General features: G+C 35.2%; 1 protein-coding gene across 5 annotated transcripts in view; it reads left to right on the top strand.

Annotated features, from left to right (window-relative positions):
- The window catches only part of LOC145249717 (uncharacterized), a 179,473-nt gene that overhangs the window by 158,864 nt on the left and 847 nt on the right, over positions 1-19,762 (top strand). For 4 of the 5 annotated variants that reach the window (XM_080111595.1, XM_080111596.1, XM_080111598.1 and 1 more), the window contains 3 exons: positions 4,725-5,154; positions 13,857-14,090; positions 18,567-19,762. The exon at positions 18,567-19,762 is cut by the window's right edge and continues 847 nt beyond it. In XM_080111595.1, the coding sequence (XP_079967721.1) occupies positions 4,733-5,154; positions 13,857-14,090; positions 18,567-19,762 (1,852 nt within the window). In that variant the 5' untranslated portion in view covers positions 4,725-4,732. Of the gene's footprint in view, positions 1-4,724; positions 5,155-7,071; positions 7,316-13,856; positions 14,091-18,566 lie in introns of those variants that run through there. The other variant, XM_080111599.1, reaches the window with a different exon arrangement.

Genomic DNA, 19,762 nt, shown 5'->3' with positions numbered 1-19,762 from the left:
GTGTGTGAAGTTCTTAAAAAGTTGAGCACTGTCTAGGAAAATAAAAGGCGGTCGGTTGGCCTTGTGCGAGATTGCGATTTCCAGTCGCTCGATCACTATAGATCGTCATAATAACGTTGTATGTATATTTGATTTTGTAAATGTTAAATTTCTCTTGATTATAGTGGCGGTTGACTGTGGCCCAGTGGGGTAACATTTTTTGCTAATTAAGTTAAAGGTGGGTTCATGGCAGGGTTTGAATCCTTCGACCAGCGGCAATCGTTACATCCTACACTGATGAATGCGAAAGTATGAAACACTAGTGTCTATAGGTATAATAAATAATTGTTCATAATTTATAATTACACGCACGCGCGTGTAATTAATACCAAAGGTTGCTGTCAGAAGTTCTTTATCAACCTAGACTAGGTGATAGTTTCTTTGGAATTTGACCACCACTTAATTTTTTTTGGGGGGGGGGGGTCGAGAATCGCACCATATAAGTCACTTGATGTAATAAACTAGTATGAAAGCTGATTATCGCAAAGGAAAGAAGGCTATTGGTAGGAGGAAAATGGTGAGCGGGAAAGGGCTTTCACATGCCTGCAATTTTTTGGAAGGAGCTACTGAAATAGGCATCTGTATTACAGTGATGTCTCAAAACAGTGTATTGATGAAAACCACAAGGCCAACGAGCTTGGACAAAGGAAGCAGGGCATAGATCAATTTTGAAGAACACATGCCATAATGGTATTTATAAAAAAAAAAAAAAAAAGGCTGACTTAGTAGCAGCATCACGAGTGGAAAATGGAATCCCTGGGTTTGTGACAATTTTGACACTGAAATCCACCCTCAAATTGACCGCTAATGTGGCTTATCTAGAACACCGAAAATATTATAAAATGTCTGTTTCAAACTGTTCTGAAGTACTAGTTGTTGACGAAGGAAGCAGAAAGAAGACTGTCATGGAGACAGAAGTTTCGTTGGACTTCTGTGTTAATCAGTCATGTCTCAAGTTACGGGGGGGGGGGCATCAACTGTGTTATGAAAATCTACTGGCATCATCACTAAAATAAGATTCAAGATGAAGGTCTATGGGGGAGGGGAGAGCGAAACAAAGGTTATTGGATACGTTAGAATAAGATCTTAAGATGGCCATACTTCATCCTGACCAGGGCTTTGATCATGTATGATGGAGAGTGAAATTCAGGGTAGACTTTGTCTTTTGTGAGAACAAAAGAAAATGATGGTAAATGTTCCAAAATTTTAAACATGGATGAATTATTCATTTTATTTTATTTTTTTTTATTTATTTATTTATATTGTGTGTGTGTGTGTGTGTGTGTGTGTGTGTGTGTGTGTGTGTGGAGATTTACGTTGCTCCTGTTTGTGTATCCAAAATAAATATTCGTGATCACATACACACACGCGCGTGCGCAACTATACCAAACACACATCACATCTCCTTATGGTTTTGCTAATGATAAATGCTTAACTTGGCCTTCACCTCCAACGTGTGTGTGCAAAACGCAACATCTGCCATTTAGTATAAACAAAAAGATTGTAATATAATTGTGAACCTCATTTCTCGATCTCTCCCCTCCCTCCTTTCCCTCTGTCATTAAAGACTGATCTTCACTCCCCCCACCCACTTTTAAAAATTGAAGAATAAGTTTTCTAAAATGAAATCTTTCATGAAGTTTACATTTTTTTTACTTTTTGTTTACACAAATTTGAAGACAATTTGATGGGGAAATAAAATCAATTTTATTTTTTATCAAAATTATTGCTGATTTTGCCCGTGGATTTTTTTTTTATTTTTCTAAACTGAAAATGTTTGCCGCCAAATAATTGTTAGACTTGGGTGCATGTATGTAAATATGTGTTCTCTCTCTCTCTCTCTCTCTCTCTCTCTCTCTCTCTCTCTCTCTCTCTCTCTCTCTCTCTCTCTCTCTCTCTCTCTCTCTCTCTCTCTCTCTCAATGACTAAAAGTTTTTTTTTGGAAGATGTTAAGTATAAAAGGAATTTAAAATCGATATTCTTTTCAAAACTGCTCAAACTATGTAGATACATGACAATACAATAAACATTTTATTTAATATATATATATATATATATATATATATATATATAAAATAAAATGGGTTAATAAATTCCAACGAAAGAAAGATGTATATTTAAATAAGGGAGTAGTCACCAACAATGTGTATTTTTTAACATTATTTTATTATTCCGTGTCTTGGTTTTTCATTGAGAATTATGTTTGGATCATTGTAATAATGTTTTTAAGTCATTGAAATCGTTGTGTGTTATCTCTTACAAAACTTCTGACTAGATTGGTGAAGGGCTGTAATAGTATATCTATTAGGTTGCTATATATATATATATATATATATATATATATATATATATATATACATACTAGATGAATCCGGCGTGGCCCGGTATTAAACATAACGTTAAATTCTTTTTAAAAAAATGAAGTAAAAGAAGAAAAAAAAAACAGAAAAAAAAACTGATACATGTACATGCAAATATGTTTTTTCTAAACAGTTCATTTCTTGTAAGTAAACAAAATACTCGAGCTGAAATTGAAATCAAAACCTAATGACGGTGAGTTAAATATGTTAACTATTAGGCCAGTTTGCAATGATCTTTAAAGTGTTCTAGTTATTTTAAACATAATGTTAACATTTGCGCATGCACAGTCATGAAACAGTTGACAAATTTTGCGCATGACAGTCATGAAACAGTTGACAAATTTTGAGTGTCATATGCACTGAGGATTGAACCTTGAACATTCGGAAGAGTGTAACTGAATTTTACCAAGTACTTTATCCACGGGTCTTTACACATCTAGTTAAATATTTTTTTGATTAAAAAAGGGGGGGGGGCTAAATCCAAAAATTAGCCGCTTTCCTCCCTCCCCCCCTCTCTCTCTCTCTCTCCAGCTAGAGGTTAAGTGTGTTGATATTCTCTTTTGTTTATAATCAACTCATTCTATTTTTTTTTTTTTATATTCTGTTCTTTCTACATTATCTTTGACTCTCAATAAAAAGAGAGAGAGAGAGTGATAGAAGTGTGAGTGATAGATATAGTATAAAATAAGATTGGGGTCAAATAAAATTGAACAAGAAAGAAAGATAGACACTTTGTAAGAGAGGAGTCATTTTGTGATATTTATTTATTTTTTTTACATAAACTATTCCCCCAATTCTCATATTAACATGTCTATTTGTGTGATTAGAGTATATAGGGAAAATGCCATAGGAAAACATTAGTTAATTCAGTGTGTGTGTGTGGGGGGGGGTTTATTTATTTATACAAACGTTATTGGCTACATATGTGCATGCATGTTTCGACTACAATCTCTTTCAAAATAAGGCTTATCCCTGAGTGGCTTCCGGGCTTTGATAAGTGGTGACCACCGTGTAAAAAAAAAAGCTTCCTCAGACCTCTGCTGGGTTTCAAAAGAGGTCGGAGCTGAAACATGTATGCACACATGCAAACAATAATGTTTGTATCAATAAATTTATATAATAATACAGCTTTACTTGTTATTGAGCATTATTTTATAAACACCGGAGTTTCACTGGGTTAACACACACACACACACACACACACACACACATATGTTGAATCTAATTTCCTCTGAAGCTGCATATTGATCGTACATGTCTCTAATTGTTTTTTAGTCTTGGTTTCTTTGTGCAGTTAAATGGACTTATACTAATTCATTAAATTCATTCATCTCACATTTAATCTATTATAGTTCTAGAGGACTAAACACCCCCATCCCTATTGAGCTGATCTTAAATCTGCACTATTCAGAGCAACTGGTGTGAAATTTATATACTCAACCCTTCTTTATAAGTGATAGCTATTAACTTATGTATTCTTTGCTGTTCTTTGGCTCTGAATTCAGACAGTCTGAGGGGCATTCCAAAAGTCATGCTTCCTATTTATTATTCCGCCTGAATGGATCAGAGGGGATTGCAAATTACATTGTTATGATGACTAAATTTGAATGCATTTATGACCTGAAAGTTTCATCTCTTATGTTGCAGATATTGGCGGTGTGAGATTCTAAGAATGCAACCCCTGTCATGGACATACATCAGAAGCAGATATGCGTCATTAAATTCCTAGCAAAAGTTCATTGAGGTGACTATGTAGAAAAATTCTGGAACACACAAGGATGCTGGTTTCAATAATACCACTCCCGCCTTCGTAGCTCTTTAACTTTTGGAGTTAAAAAAATAGGAGGCTTTACTTTTTAAAACGACCTCATTATATAATATATATATATATATATATTTATTTTACTTCAGTTAAAGTTCTCAGAAATCAAGAGGCCCACTACCTCGGGCTAACATTTGAATTTTATGAGATACATAGATTTTCGAATGTTCCATTAAAGTTCTTTATTTCTCAAACACTGAGTTAATAAAGAAGTTGAGAACATAATTTTCCTCTCCCCAATTAACGATTTTCATACGTTGTAGTATATCTTTCATTTTGGTCTCTTGGTCTTACTGGATTCCAGGACAAGAATTAATCTAGTCTGGTGGAGTATCCAGCTTCGTGCTCTTACTTGAAGTAACATCGCTTGGAGAAGATGCACCATTCCTCGTAAAAGCTAATTTAAGTTAGCCAGAGTGAGGCATTCAAGTTCTCTGTGTGTGTAGCAAAATATCTTATGTGTCCTTTTGTCAAGCAGTTAAAGAATTGTCTTCTCCTTTCAGATTACAAAATGGAAAAAAGCCCGTCTGAAGAAAGCAATGGATTGTTTGATGGGGAAAGTTGCCCCAAGTCTCTGGCCCCGACTAGCAGCACAAGACCAGATACCCCAAGTACCACCAAAGACTCTGATGAGACAGACTTGAAATCTTCCAGCCCTTCACCTTCTGCTGATCATACTGCTGGTGGCAGCCCTTCATCGACCACGCCCACCACTGCTGTCATCACCTCCTCCTCCCTTAATTCTCGTACCCCTTCCCCTTCTACTGCTGCTGCTACTTCCTCTTCTCCCATTGCAACCACCACGACCACCACCAGCAATGGCACACCACCCTCTACACCAGCTGTGACAGAAACACCAGATTCGGCATCCTTGGACGCCCCCATGGATGCTACTACGACAACTTTATCCGAAAAAATCTCGACAGAACTAAGGTAAGACAAGAGGTCAATGAATTAGTATAAATGTGTGACCTGTTTAAATGTGAGCAAGTCAGGGGTGTTTGTTTTTTTTGTTTGTTTTTTTTTTTTTTACAAAGGAGTCACCACATATCAAGGCCCAGAGGTCACTCGAGGATAAGAGTTCATGTGTGTACGATAGTTATTGGGACAGTACTTGGTAAACAAAAGGTTGTACAAGTGCACTTAAGCTATTCACAGAAGAGTTAGACTAGTAAAAAGGGAAGACAATCGAAAATTTAATGATTTTTCAAACCAAAATTTTATCGTAATTTCAGTAAAAACAAAATAACAGAAAACATTACTTGGAGAAATGAATCGAATTAATTTGAATTTTTTTCAGTTTATTATATGAGCAAAAATATTTCGAATTATTTATTTTGTTTACTAATAAAATGTAACAAAGTTATGTTTTTTTTTAAATATAAATTTCTTTAATAAGTTTTAAAAAGTCGAAAAATGATTAAATTGTGTAATTGTGACCTCTTTTCCTTAGTATTAGGTTGACAAGAAAGCTCTTATGGAATTTATATATATATATATATATATATATATTTGAGAAGAAAGTTCTTGCAGAATGTTTAATTTTAATTTCAAATGATGTATTTTTTAAATAAGTTTTCGTTATAAAACCTTTACTCTAAATATCATTTTAAAGAGCATTTTTCGCTCTATCTCATCATTTAAATTAAAATCGTTTTAAAACAATTATGTCTTTTTAGAATGTTGAATACAAAATGGAAAAAAAAAGCAGATTCGCACAATTTTTTTATTTCAATTTAAGCTAGACCAAAAAGCTGCTGAAACAGTTTGCGATATCAACGAAGCGTTTGGCCCAGGAACCACTGCTGAACGCACAGCACAATAGTGGTTTAAGAAATTTTGTGGCAGCGATGGGTCTTGAAGATGAACGTAGTGGTCAGCCATCGGATGTTGACAATGATCAATTAAGATCCTTAGTTGACGCCAATCTACACACACTCTTCAAGAACTTGTTTATGAATTAGACATAACGTATACAACAATTTCCAACCACTTAAGAGATTGGAAAAACAAAAAACTTGATAAACAGGTGCCTCACGAATTGAACGAAGCAACAACCAAAAGAAATGCCTTTATGAGTGTCATCTTCCCTTTTACACAACAAGAAAAACCCATTGTAACTTGGGATGAAAAGTGGGTTCTTTACGACAACCAGCGACACTCAGCTCAGTGGTTAGGTGCCAACAAAGTTCCACAACACTTCCAGAAGCCAGAGTTGCATCAAATTCTCCTCCACGGCAATGCCCGACTACACGTTGATAAACCTTGTAGAAGTTACACGAATTGGGTTAGGAAACTCTGCCTCATCTGCCACACTCTCCAGACCTCTCACCTACCGACTACTACTTTTTCAAGCATCTCAATAACTTTCTGCATGAGAAATGCTTCAAAAACCTAAACAATATCAAAAACGCCTTCAATGACTTCATCGCCACCAGAATGCAAGATTTTTACATGACTGGCACAAATACACTTGTTTTGCATTTGATGTTGCTTATTTTGATCAATAAATTTTTTGAGCCGAGTTATGTTCATCTGAATTTAAAAGTTAAAAAACGTAAGAACTTTCTTGTCGAGCTAACTCTTCTAAAAATGAAAACAAAATACTTCCGATTATCTAAGGTGCACCATTTCCTATAATATAAGAATTTCTTGACTGGGGCAATTTTGTTTCACTTAAATTGATCAAGAGTCACGGGTTGTCCATGTTCTATATAAGCATCAATAGCGTAGACAACTTTTGCCTATTATCTTTGCGTTGATGGATGAAATCGTGTGTATATGATGTCATAAAGTTATCCTTTTGTGACGTTAACCATTGTGCATCCATTTTGTTGTTGTTGGCAACCATGGTGTAGCTGTGAAGCTGCATTGCCTGAGCAGGGTGATATGGTAGGATAGCTGTTGCTTGTACAGCAGTTCCCACTCCCTCTCTAAAAAGCTAAAGGATCCAAAGGAAAGACAGTCGATACAGCTTGGCTCTAACTGCACTGCAGGAGTTACCGATGATAACAATATAAAGTCAGGCCGCTTCAGCAATTCCAATTCCGGATTTTCTGTTTGGATTTACTCCCTAAGACTTTCCCCTGATGAGGTAATCCCGCAAGGCAACGGAGGTTTTGAATCAGTTACCTTCTTCTATATGAGCTACCATCCAAAGTTGACAAGCCCCACCTGCCCAAAGTTACTGGTTTTAAAACACCAGTGGTCCACCTTTGTCCCTTCTTCCAATTGTTATAAAGTTTTGCTGGGCTTCTCGTGTAGTTAACCTATTCGAGACAGCTAGGAGCTTGACTTTGTTGTCAGAGACTATTTAAGATAAACACCATGAGGGCATTTTTTAGGGAGAGGGAACTTATCCAGACTACCATCCTTGGTTGTGACAACCTTTGAAGCCATTATGCATCTACAAATAATAGTAAAATGATTTAAAAACAAAAAAATTTAGGCATCAAGAACTTAGCATCAACCACCAATCTGTACAATCATTTCTGAGATGATACTTTTTTTTTTATTGCATAAAATCTCATCATCGGCACTGGGATTAGACATCAAATAGAAAATATTAAATATTTAAATATATGATTTAATAGCAAAGTGAGGAGACCAAAATATTATACAGCAAATCAAAGTTATAGACTAAAAGTTGCAGATATAATCTACTTAAAGAAAGGCTATATCCAGCAATTATCAATACTGTTTAAATACAAGATTATCATAGAAATGAGGATATCAAAAGATTAGACAGCAAATCAAGATTATAGGCTAGGAAAGGTAAATATAATGTTAGATCAAGTCTGCAACCCGGTGAAAATCTAAGAGGAGTCCTGCATCCGTACCCCCCCCCTTGGCTGTTTCTGTCTCTACATGTGGCAAGCAAGGATGTGTTGGGTACAGAAGTGCAAATCCATGAAATAAGGATAGCAATACCGTCTCTGAGCATGTATACCTGTTGTTTTTTTGTTTTTTTTGTGTGTGTTCTGTATCCAACCTTTCTGACTTTGCAGACAATTGCTGAACCTTGTTGCTTTCTGTGTCAGGGATGAACCTGCAATCTTGTGGGTCTAAGAAAAAGCTGCAACCAATGAGTAGGACTTCATGCAGACCAGTTAATCTTGAGGCACAATCTTTGTGAGTTCTATGCAAGAGTTGGATTTGCTCAGTAACAGCTAGCAATTATGGCAAAATCATTCAGCAACAGTCGGCAATCACGGATGCTGCTAAACAAACATGTCCACAGCTTTTGACAACTACCATTTATCCTTTATGATGTCATCTATTTTCAAGTAAATGTATATTTCTTTCTTGATAATTGTGAAGCTTGCACAGTAACTATGGATTTTTACTTCCTTCCTACGGCAGGATGATGTGACACAAGGTCAAGGGTGGGAGTCAGGCCAGCACCCCTAAAGACCTTTTTAAAATTACTTGGGCATGGTAAGAATGTCTCAGGTAGTAAGCAATAAACTTACTCTATCTGAAAGATGCGAGGCAACAATCTGGGAAGGTGGACTTCTTAGAACTACTCGGAACCCTACCTCAACCCAACAGATGCAAGGCCATATTGACAATGCACCAAACATTGTTTTGTTTTTATCCTTTTGCAAAACTCAATAATGTTCTGCTATACTATAGTCGAGCCCAAATGCTAGGAAGTAGGAGAAAAAAGGAAAAAGGATGGGTAACAAAAGAAATAGGAAATAGGGTTTATCAGTAGAGAATAGGTAGGAAGATAGACAAAAGAAACTTAGCATGGGATTGTTGGATAGGTTGTGACAAATGATGGGAGTAAACAGTGAACCAGAGATATATTTAGATTTGGTTTGCAGATACTTCAGAACTGACAATGAGTTTTATGACGCTGAAGATTGGCAAGAGGTTTTATGACGGTTGTGATTTGGATTTAACGACAGTCGAACTCCGAGGAGTTCAGTTTAGAACTGGATGCAGTTGAAGATGAATTGTCACTTGGAACATAGGGGGAAATAAACTGGTCAACTAACTGACAGAAATGGCCTCTAGAGTGGGTCTTAGCAAGTGGAGGGTCAATGATGTCACATACACTCAGAGTCTAGCCGGTATATCTGTGAAGTGTCAGTCATTTTTCCTTTTGTTTTCCCGTTTTATTTTATTTTTCTACTTGTAAGCCAGTGCGCTCTCATCGACGGTCGCTAATGTGTAAAAGACGACTATGCGGCCTTAACAAGAACAGAAGATGGAGCGATGGACTGTCGGTGGGGCCACATGGTGTTGCATTGCAAAGCCAAAAACAATGATTTTTCTCTACAAAACAACCAAACCAAACACTATGAAATAAATATTTAAAGGTATAGACAACTTGAAGTATAAAACCTTTTTTCCAAAAATACCAGGAATAATAAATAACCCGAAAAGGGTTGATATGCAGTAAAACAACCAAACCAAAAATGGAATCATTCAATTATGGAAAATGGAATTTTAAAAAAAATAAATTTTAAAAATATTTCTGATATCTATGTCAAACATGAAACGTGAACTAAAATAAAATCAAAGGGTAGTATTTATTCTGTTCAAGAATAGTACCATAAGAATCAAACTGTGATGGAAAAAAGTGTTCTAGCAGAGCTATCCAACATCGTTCAGATTCCTAACTTTGATAAAGTATGTAGATAACAGAAAAAAATAAAAGTGAAACAAAATAAAAATGCGTAATTGAAATATTTTTGTCCATTTTGGGATCAAATCAGAGTAAAAAAATATTTCCGGATGAGATTCGAATTCACAACCTCTTTTAGGAATGGCATGCTAATAATTTTCCCGACTCTTTATCTGTGCCTAACCCTAAACGTAGATTCCATAAACAAAGCTTCTTTCTTAGAACTTCACACCTGCGGAACTCTCTTCCATCTCCCTGCTTTCCAGCTGACTACAATATAGTTGTTTTCAAGTCCAACGTAAAAAGTTTTTGAGACGTTTTTAACCAATCCAAATTTCCACTACTAACGATGACTACGATATTGTCCCATATTAACCCTTATCTTCAAGTGGCCTCCAAGGCCTTGATAAGTGGTGACTCCTTTGTAAGAAAAAAAAAAAACTGATTGAATCACTGAACCCATTTTCTCTCAGAGTTGAATGTTGGGTGATTATCCAGAATTCCCCTTATATTAAAAAAAAATAAAGAAAAATATGTGATGGACATATCGTGGCGAGACGAAAATATTATATTCTAAAAATCGTATAATTTGATTAGAGTAGTTTTATTATAATACAATTATTTTTAAGTGATTGATGGGAATTCGTAGGCATTACAACATAAGTCTAGTAAGTATGAATTATCTCCTCCCACCCCCCCTTTTTTTTTTTCTTCAAAATGATAGGCAAAGCAATCACTTCTTAGATACAAACATTTTAGATTTATATAATAGAAGACTAGCATGGATACCTAGCGTTGCCTGGGCGAAGAGAGTAAATCACTTCTGATACTCATAAAAATTGGATTTTTTTTTTTTTTTTATATTTAAAAATAAAACTATGTGATTAATCTTTGTGTTTTTTTTTGTTTTTTTTTTAGGTTTTCCGACAAAGGAGGGATTGTACCTAGTAATTCACTCCCGTTTGTTTGTTTGCACTTTTCTCAATCACTCTTTGAATTTTGTTTTTAATTTTGTGCAAGCATTAGTCATGGTAAAAGTAGATTTTTTACTCATGAAGGGGCCCGCCCGCACATGCTCGTTTTTTTTTTGTTTTTTTTTTAATATATTTATATATAATATATCACGTGTACATACACCATACAGTTTTCTTTTATATTTGTTTTTTTTTATATAGAGGGAAATTTTGGATACTAACCGAAAATAAAAGTGAAACAAAATAATCTGCATAATCAAATGTTTTGTAAAATAATTTGAATTTATAACTTTTTCTAATGTTGTCTCAACATAATTGATTGGGAAAATGCATTAGTTTTCATGTGGCTGCTTCATGTATAGCTACAACACGATGTACCATATATGTACCATTAAGCACATCCAAGTACAAAATTTTTATGATGCTGTTACTGTGCCATAAATGTACTTCTAAGCTGAAATTGATTAAATTCACTTTGAGATCAGATCAGAGTAAAAATATTTATTTTCAGGTGAGGCTTGAACTCCAAACCTCTGCCTTTAAAATGGCATGCTAACTGATTGTGCTACTGAATTTTCTCTGAATGTTAAATCCAGAACAGGTGGCATTCTTTCTGTCTTTATTTTCTTTTTCTTTCCTTTTTCTTTCTCAGTTAATCAAAGACAATGAAAGTCAGAAGAAAGAAAGCTAACGCCTTCCTTTCACCGGTGAAGATCAAAAGGATTATCTCTTATTAAATTTGTAACCAGTGGTTTGAGTAGCAGTATTAGTACTTATGACTGTGAGAGTATAAACTTCTCCATCTTCTTTACCTATGACTAGCAAGGGTATATAGCATTACCCAGTGCAAAAGTGTAAGATATTTCTATTAAAACTTCCATCTCTTCTCTCCATCTCTATTCCTCTTCTCCCGTTTTCCTCCTCCCTCTCCCGACCATCTTTTTTCCCTACCCGGCCTCTTCCTTTCTGTGGATATTCACACTTGGATAACTCTTACAAGAATGAACTCCTTAATTAAACAGTTTACTACACTTAATACATAATCTGGCTAGAAAACTGCTCCTCCCTGATAAAATCTGTGTCAGAATGAATATTTTTTTCTTGAATTTTAGATATTATCCAGGACACAGCCAATCCAGAAAACACTGACTTTTTGGGTATTTGTTTTGGCATATTTTAGTTTTATCCAAACATACAAAAATGACACATACAGGCAACTGCCCTTTATATTACAGATTTTATATATATAGAAGACTAACGAGGGTACCTGGTGTTGCTCGAGTGTAGAGAGGTTTTATGGTAAGAGTATTGATCAACGGAGCCCTAAAAAAAAATGTTTCAAACGAAAAATAAAATTAACACCCCCCCCCCCCAAAAAAAAGAAAAAATGAAAATAGCAGCAAGTACCCATGTGAGCACAAAAAAAAGGGTAGTAAGCAGGCAGGCTTGAACTTGTAATGCTAAGAGGAAAAGGAAGTGAAAAAAAAAAAAAGCGAACGGTTTAATCACCACGCCCACTGTGACATACAACATCGCTGCAATTCAAATTAAGCTTAGTTATTGCAAGGCATATGATGACTTTGCAAAAATGTCAATGAAAAAAAGTGACCCCCTCCTTGTTAAAAACAGTCCAGTTGACGGTGAAAGAATTTTTTTGCCCCTTTTTAGCGTTGCCTGGGTGGAGAAAGGTGGTATACTAAGGTTATCAAGCAACCCCCGGCCCTCAAATAAATGAACTTTTGTTTCAATCAAGCAGTAAATGCCCGTGCGACTGCAAAAAAAAAAAAAAAAAAAAAGTAGCTGCAGTAGGCAGACTTAAACTTGTAACACGAAAGAGGAAAAAGAGGTGGAAAGAGCTAATGCGCTAGCTGTCACGGCCACAACAATTTATAACATTACAACAGGTTGAAATAATATTTTTTAAAACATACCTTGAGATTGCTAAGAGTATGACTTGGAAAAATGTTGACGCCCTCCTTGCAAAAAAACGGCCCAGTTGACACAATTAAAGAATTCATCTTTTTGGCCAATTTTTAGATATTTTTCGTCCGAGAGATTGATTTTTCTAACAATACCAATTTTGTCACAGTCCGATGCGTCTGTGAAAAGTTCTTGGCAGACACACAAACACAAACTAGCACACATTTTGCCTTTTATATATTAGAAGACTAGGATGGATACCCGGCATTGCCCAGGTGGACATGAAATTCAGTTTGAACAGATTTGCTATATTAAGGCTATTGAACAACCCCCACAAAAAAAGAAGTAGGTGACAACCTCTTCCACTTTTTGTTGCTGTACGCTGACCCCCCCCCCCCCCCAAAAAAAAAAACATTTTTTTTTTTTTTAATAAATGAATCAAAACAATTTTCCTTTCAATACAAATAGCAAGTGCACATGTGACCGCAAAAAAAAAAAAATTAGTCGCGGTAGGTAGGCTCTAACCTGGAACGCAAAAGAAGGGAAAAACGTTACTGGCAAATGCTTTTACCCATCAGACCACAACTTATGATGTCATGACCCTGCAAAAAATCGTGTTGTGAAAAGTAAAGTTTTTTTTCATTTACCCCTCCCTGTGAACAGAACCTGCTATTTTAGTTGTTCTCAGTTTAAGTTTCTCTATGGAAGCTATGTAAACGAGACACTGCCAATAATGTAGTAAACTTTTAATCTAAATCGAATGTTACTTTGATGTCTGTCAATCTGCATCACTCATTTTGTTAAGTAAGAAGGCTAAGTGGAAGGAGTAAATAACTAGTTAAGACAAAATTAGTCTATCTATCCTAAGTTCATTCTTTCCAAATAAAACCTTGAAGAAAGATCGGTGAACATCCCCCTTGTGTCTTTCCTGCATTAAAAAAAAAAAAAAAAAAAACGGGCAAAATGATTGCCGCCGACAATGGAAAGAAGTGGAAAATGCGTAAACACACGTACATGCATGTATAAAGACATTTTTTCTTTGTTTATTTATTGAAAATATAACATTTTTAACCCCCCCCCCCCTTTTTTTTCTTTTTTTTTTTTAGTTCAAAATTGAGCGAGAAGAAAAGTTGTGATGATTACGTCTCCGAGAAAATTTCATCCTCATCCTCCTTATCAGCAGCATCATTAACAATGCGGTCGGTTCCATCTACAATGGACAAGCAGCTTCCCTTTTCCCTGCCTGGCAAAACGGACAGTACAAAGATACCAGTGACGACAATCTTACCCAAATCATCATCATCATCATCATCATTATGTGATCCTCCTCCAGAAAAGAGGTAACGATAACACGTTTTTTTATGTATACATATAAATTAAATGAAATATTGAAATGCCAGAGGATTACAGATTGTATAATACCGTAAACATAAAGTCCAAATAAATATTAGTATCGATGTTTATAAGACGATCCCAAGCAGATAAAGAAAGCTCAATATGCAATAATATAACTGAAAATTCTGGTTTAAATTATTATATTATTTCAACGATGGAGTATCCTTTTTATACCATCATTTTAATTTTAAATCCATTTGCTAATAAGCAAAATGTATAATTATCCACATCTATTTTGCTAATAAGCAAAATGTATAATTATCCACATCTATTTTGCTAATAAGCAAAATGTATAATTATCCACATCTATTTTGCTAATAAGCAAAATGTATAATTATCCACGTCTATTTTGCTAATAAGCAAAATGTATAATTATCCACATCTATTTTGCTAATAAGCAAAATGTATAATTATCCACATCTATTTTGCTAATAAGCAAAATGTATAATTATCCACATCTATTTTGCTAATAAGCAAAATGTATAATTATCCACATCTATGTTGCTAGTAACATTTCCTCCCATGACATGAGCCATTCATTGAAAATCCATAGATGTAAGGAAAAAATTTTAATTATTTGTACTCCTTAGTCAAACAATAAATTTTGTTGTAATTCTACATAATTTAACCCAGAATTTCCATATTAGTGGCCCGGCAAGGCCACAGGGGAGACAATCAAGCAAAAAAAAAAAAAAAAAAAACACCCTAGGCAAAATTTATCCCAAAGCAGCAAAATTAAAGCTAACCTGCAGGTTTTTTTTTTTTTTTTTTTTTTTTTACTAATTGTCATAAAATGTTTACCATAGAATAGTATTGTAATCTTCAAAAAAAGCCTGCAAATTTTCATGTGGTTCAATCCCATAAACCTAAACACATGAGCATTTCAATTTTCAATTTAGCTACAAGTATATGTATGTTGGCTGTGATCTTTGATCCAAGCAAATAGTCTTGAATCAGTGTCATGTGGATTTACTTGTTGGTTTTGAGCCACTTGCAGTTTGATCTGTCTGCATTTCTCATCGCTCCATATATAGCAAAATCACGTTGACTCACTGGAGTTAAAAAATGTTGAGCGTGGTCAGTATTAAATGGATGACATTTGGGAATACCAGACACTGTATGTAGGAAGACGTCAACACCTCTCTGCACAAACTGCAAAAACTTAACATTGACCAGGATATATACATGCAACTGGGGACTGTTTGTGAATTTGATATTCTCTTGACAGAGGAAGTTGATTCAACTACGGCTACCAAGAGAGTAGGCCGGTGAACATGACAGCGTGACATCATTACCAGATCAACATGTAGGTGAAGGTGCCTAAAGTTTCCCATGTTCAACCATGTGGCCATAAAAAATATTTTTCGTTGCCTTAGATTGTGGCTGTGGTAATTTTATGTAGGTATTCCAAACGTGCATGTTTTTTCTCTTTAGAAGAAGAAACGGTTCTCCGTCTGGATAATTATATAATTGCACTTATTATAAAATTTTAATCTTAACAAAATATAACAGTAAGTGAAGTTGTTTTTGAACTTTTATTTCTATCGAAGGAAGTTGAATATTTCATTTTATTTATTTTTTTAAACTGCGAAACAATTTTTATATGAGAATATTTTTCAGTCCGTTCTTTTAATAACAAAACTTTTCATTGAGTATTTCCAAATATTTTAAAGTTAGAAGTATTTTTCATGAGTTTTAACTAAAACGATCGATGAATTCAATATTTTAGCACCGGGCATAATTTATTTCTTTGAAATAAAAAAAAAATAAAATAAAATAAAAAAAAGTTTTATTTGTTTGTTTTATAACATTTTATCTGTAAATAATTTACATGACTGAAATGGGAAATGAAATAGGAAATTCTCTATTCTCTCCCAAGTCATACGGACACAAATTCATCTTAAAAATTCATTAACTAATCAGTTTTAATTAAAGTTTTGATATGAACTAAATATAAAGAGTACATTAAATCTTAGTTAACATTTTCTTGTGTTTATTTTATAAATATTTGGTATTTGTGCTGTGTACATACCGTACTGAAATGTTATTTAGAAAGCCAGTAATGGGGGGGGGGCTTTCTAACTATTCTGCACTTTCACCTAACAATTTAATGGAAAAAAAAAAAGATACCATCAAATTTAATTTAACTTGAAAATCCTATCTAAAATATAGCATGGTGCATACACTGCACAAGCACCATTATTATTATTATTATTATTATTATTATTATTATTATTATTATTATTGCAACAACAATAATAATTTTAAAAAAAAAAAAAAAGGTACTTCACGGGGAACGTGGACTCTGCGTAAACGGGTTTTAATTTAATGGTTGCTCCCTAAATGCAGAAAAGTTTTCGTTGGTTTATTTAATCACGAAAACTTTTTTGAAGGTATTATTTGGGGCAAAAAACAAAGGCCAAAAGCATTATTCGAATATTTATGAAAAAATAAATGTAACAAAAAATAAAAATATTAGTGTGGAAATATAATAATAAAAATAAATGAAAATAAAATAAAAACAAGCATGAAATAAAAGCATGAATCAAATTTAATTAAAGAAATTTTTTAAAAATTAAAAAAATAAAATACATGCTCGATTACAAAAAAAAGTGTAGTAGATATATACAAAGAAAGTGAAAGAAAACCTTAGGGTGCAGCCATTAAATTAAAACCCGTTCACGCAGAGTCCACGTTCCCCGTGAAGTGACAAAAAAAAAAAACTGTGGATGACATCGACTGGTGTCACACCAACTAGTTGTGAAGGGTCAGGAAGGATGGAAAGTCTAAGGTGAGAGAGTACTAACCAGATCTCAACTGGAAGTGTGCAGTTCAAATCTGGTACCTTGGGGAGGCATTTTGTCTCTCAAACCGCAGGAAACACTAATGGTGGATGGCAACGAGAAATCAATGGCAAACAACTGTTGCAATAACATGCAATCATCTGCACGAGTGGTCAAGAGGTGTAGCATATTTGAAATCTGAAGATCTCCAGCAAATACCACAGGTTACTGCCAGTAAGCTATCCCTGATGATGGCCTGTGAGACAACTCCTACTGAGTGAAATATTAATAATAATAATACCGCCTCCCAATGTTTACTATATTTTCTTAGTTTTGAACCAATATTCACATTATGGTATGATTGTCTTTTGTAGTTATGTGAACTTAATTTCTGTATTCATGTATTCTGCCCTGATATGAAAATGAAGACTATAGCGGAGTATAGGACTCCTAACCATTTAACTGATGAAAATACGCTACACATTTTGATGAAAAACATGGGGAAAAAATGGACATCGAACAGAAAACCAAAACTTTAAATATAATTTCTGTATTAAAAGTAATAGTTATTTAAATATTTCAACATATAATCTTGTGGAGAAAATCCAGCTCCCCAATAAGGGGCACTGTGAAGAGGAACAAAAATTAAAATTCTCTCAGTCGTGAAGGATTTCTACTACTACACTGTGATGTTGTCCCAAAGGCCAAGAATTGTTTGTGTTTTATGTTTCTTTTAATTGTTTCTTCCCTAAATTCTTAATTCAGTTTTATTAGTATTAGATTGTATATTGCTTTAAAACTACGTAATTTTATATAGATAATAGTTATATTTTATATTCAATAAAGTTCAATTTCATTATTAATCGAATTGGGTTCCTTTCTTTTCTTAACATGTTTTAATGCTCTTTTTAAAAATACCGTCATATAGTAATGACAGTAACAGTTTGACAAATCTTAACTACATTGCCTGCAGGCATTTTTCAGTTAACAGGCCTTCTATATATTGGTGGCCATGGTTCAACCCGCCAAGGGTGAATGATTCTCACATACACAAACACTCTTTGCACCAGTGTTGAAAATGGTCTGCATCCACTGGTATGATGGAAAATTCTTCAAAAGAAAGAAATTTCCCACCAAATTCACTGCACCTGGTTGAGGTCAACTCTGTGACCTCTAATATCACTTAACCCAAATAAATCTTTGCATTATAGTGTTTTTTTTTTATGCGTCACTTCTGAAAAAGAAACAATGAAATAATTTTTATTTTTGTTCTCTCAAAATCAACATTTAATGTGCTAGCTAAATATATTTCTAAGCTCCTTTCTACTAATCATACAGTTATATACACACACACACACACACGTTATGATTCTTTATATAGACCATGAGTTAGAATATTCAGTTTTTCTTTTCCTTTTTCTTTCTATTTTTTTTCTCCTTATTTTCCTTTCCTTCTTATTTTCTTTTCCTTTCATCTTATTCTTTTCTTTTTCCTTCTTTCTTTTTTCTCTTTTCTTTTCCTTTTTTCATTCTTTCATTTCCCCTTTTTTCTTTCTATTTTATAGTAATAGTATTTTTTAAAAAAAATCTCTCTTGGTGATGTTAACCATTACTTATTTTTCTCTCTATTTTTGCCAGATTGAAATTGGAGACTGGATTGGTAGAGGCTAAAATGGCTCACATTGGCTCCAGTCCCAAAAAAGAACGCAACACCAGCCTGTCAGCATCCCAAGATGGTGTCCAGAACTTGTCTATGAAAATCGAAGCAAGGATGCGACAGAGGGAGCCCGTTTTGTCTATGAAGCTGAAGGACAGTGAAAGGGAAGCTGCGTCGATAAAGCGCGAGGACGATGCTTCTCCTGTCAAATCAGAAGATAGCGAGAAAGAGAATCTGGGTATGGATATGCCTGTCGATCTGAGCACAAAGCCTGCATCTTCGTCACCTGACATCATCACTTTATCAGACGATTCAGATGACGAAAAGAAAACCATGAATGGTACAAAAGAACTCACTGCTGACGAGAAGCGAATGCGCAAAAAACTAGTCAAGACTCTGCAGGCCGAGTTACGTAATGAAGAGGCCAAACTCGTTCTCCTCAAGAAACTGCGCCAGAGTCAGTTGTCGCACCAACTGCAAGAGCAGAGCAACGTTGTGGCCAATAACAAACAGTTGTCCAACCGGCAACAACACCAACAGCAGCAGCAGCAACAGCAGCAGCAGCAGTCTGCCCCACCTCCACTCGTGCGCGGAAACAACCAACCTTTACAGTCTTCCAAATCTAATTCTTCATCATCTCATTCTCAGTTCATGAGAGGGTCGCAGCAGATGGCCGCAGCCCAGATGAGGGCCCAGCAGATGCACCACCAACATCAGCAACATCAGCAGCAGCAGCAGCAACAACAGCAGCAGCAGCAAGGCCCTCCACCCTTGGTCATGGCTCCACGTGGGGGGATGCCCCATGGTATGCAAAGTATGCGTAGCAACCATAACCAAATGTCCAATTCAAACAACAGTTTAATGTCAGGCTTTCGTCCAATCCACACCCCGCCAACGCAGACCCAGCCCCAGCCTGCGCCCCCACCGGCCCAGCCACAGGAGACGGCGGCCCAAAGACAAGCTGCAGCTAAGCTGGCACTGCGTAAACAGCTGGAGAAAACCTTGCTCCAGATTCCTCCCCCAAAACCACCACCTCCAGAGATGAACTTCATCCCGAGCCTGGCCAGTAACGAGTTCATAATGCTGCTTGGACTCGAGGAGGTGGTGAATTACATCGTCGACTCTGACCTGATTGCTCGAGGGGAGAAGAACTTGGACCACAAGATGATTTGCAACC

The sequence above is a fragment of the Euprymna scolopes genome, chromosome 28, assembly GCF_053919585.1.
Source record: "Euprymna scolopes isolate OS-2025 chromosome 28, ASM5391958v1, whole genome shotgun sequence".
Lineage (NCBI taxonomy): Eukaryota > Metazoa > Mollusca > Cephalopoda > Sepiida > Sepiolidae > Euprymna > Euprymna scolopes.
Note: the sequence above shows the minus strand (reverse complement) of the source record. Positions and strands in the feature narration are given on the sequence as shown.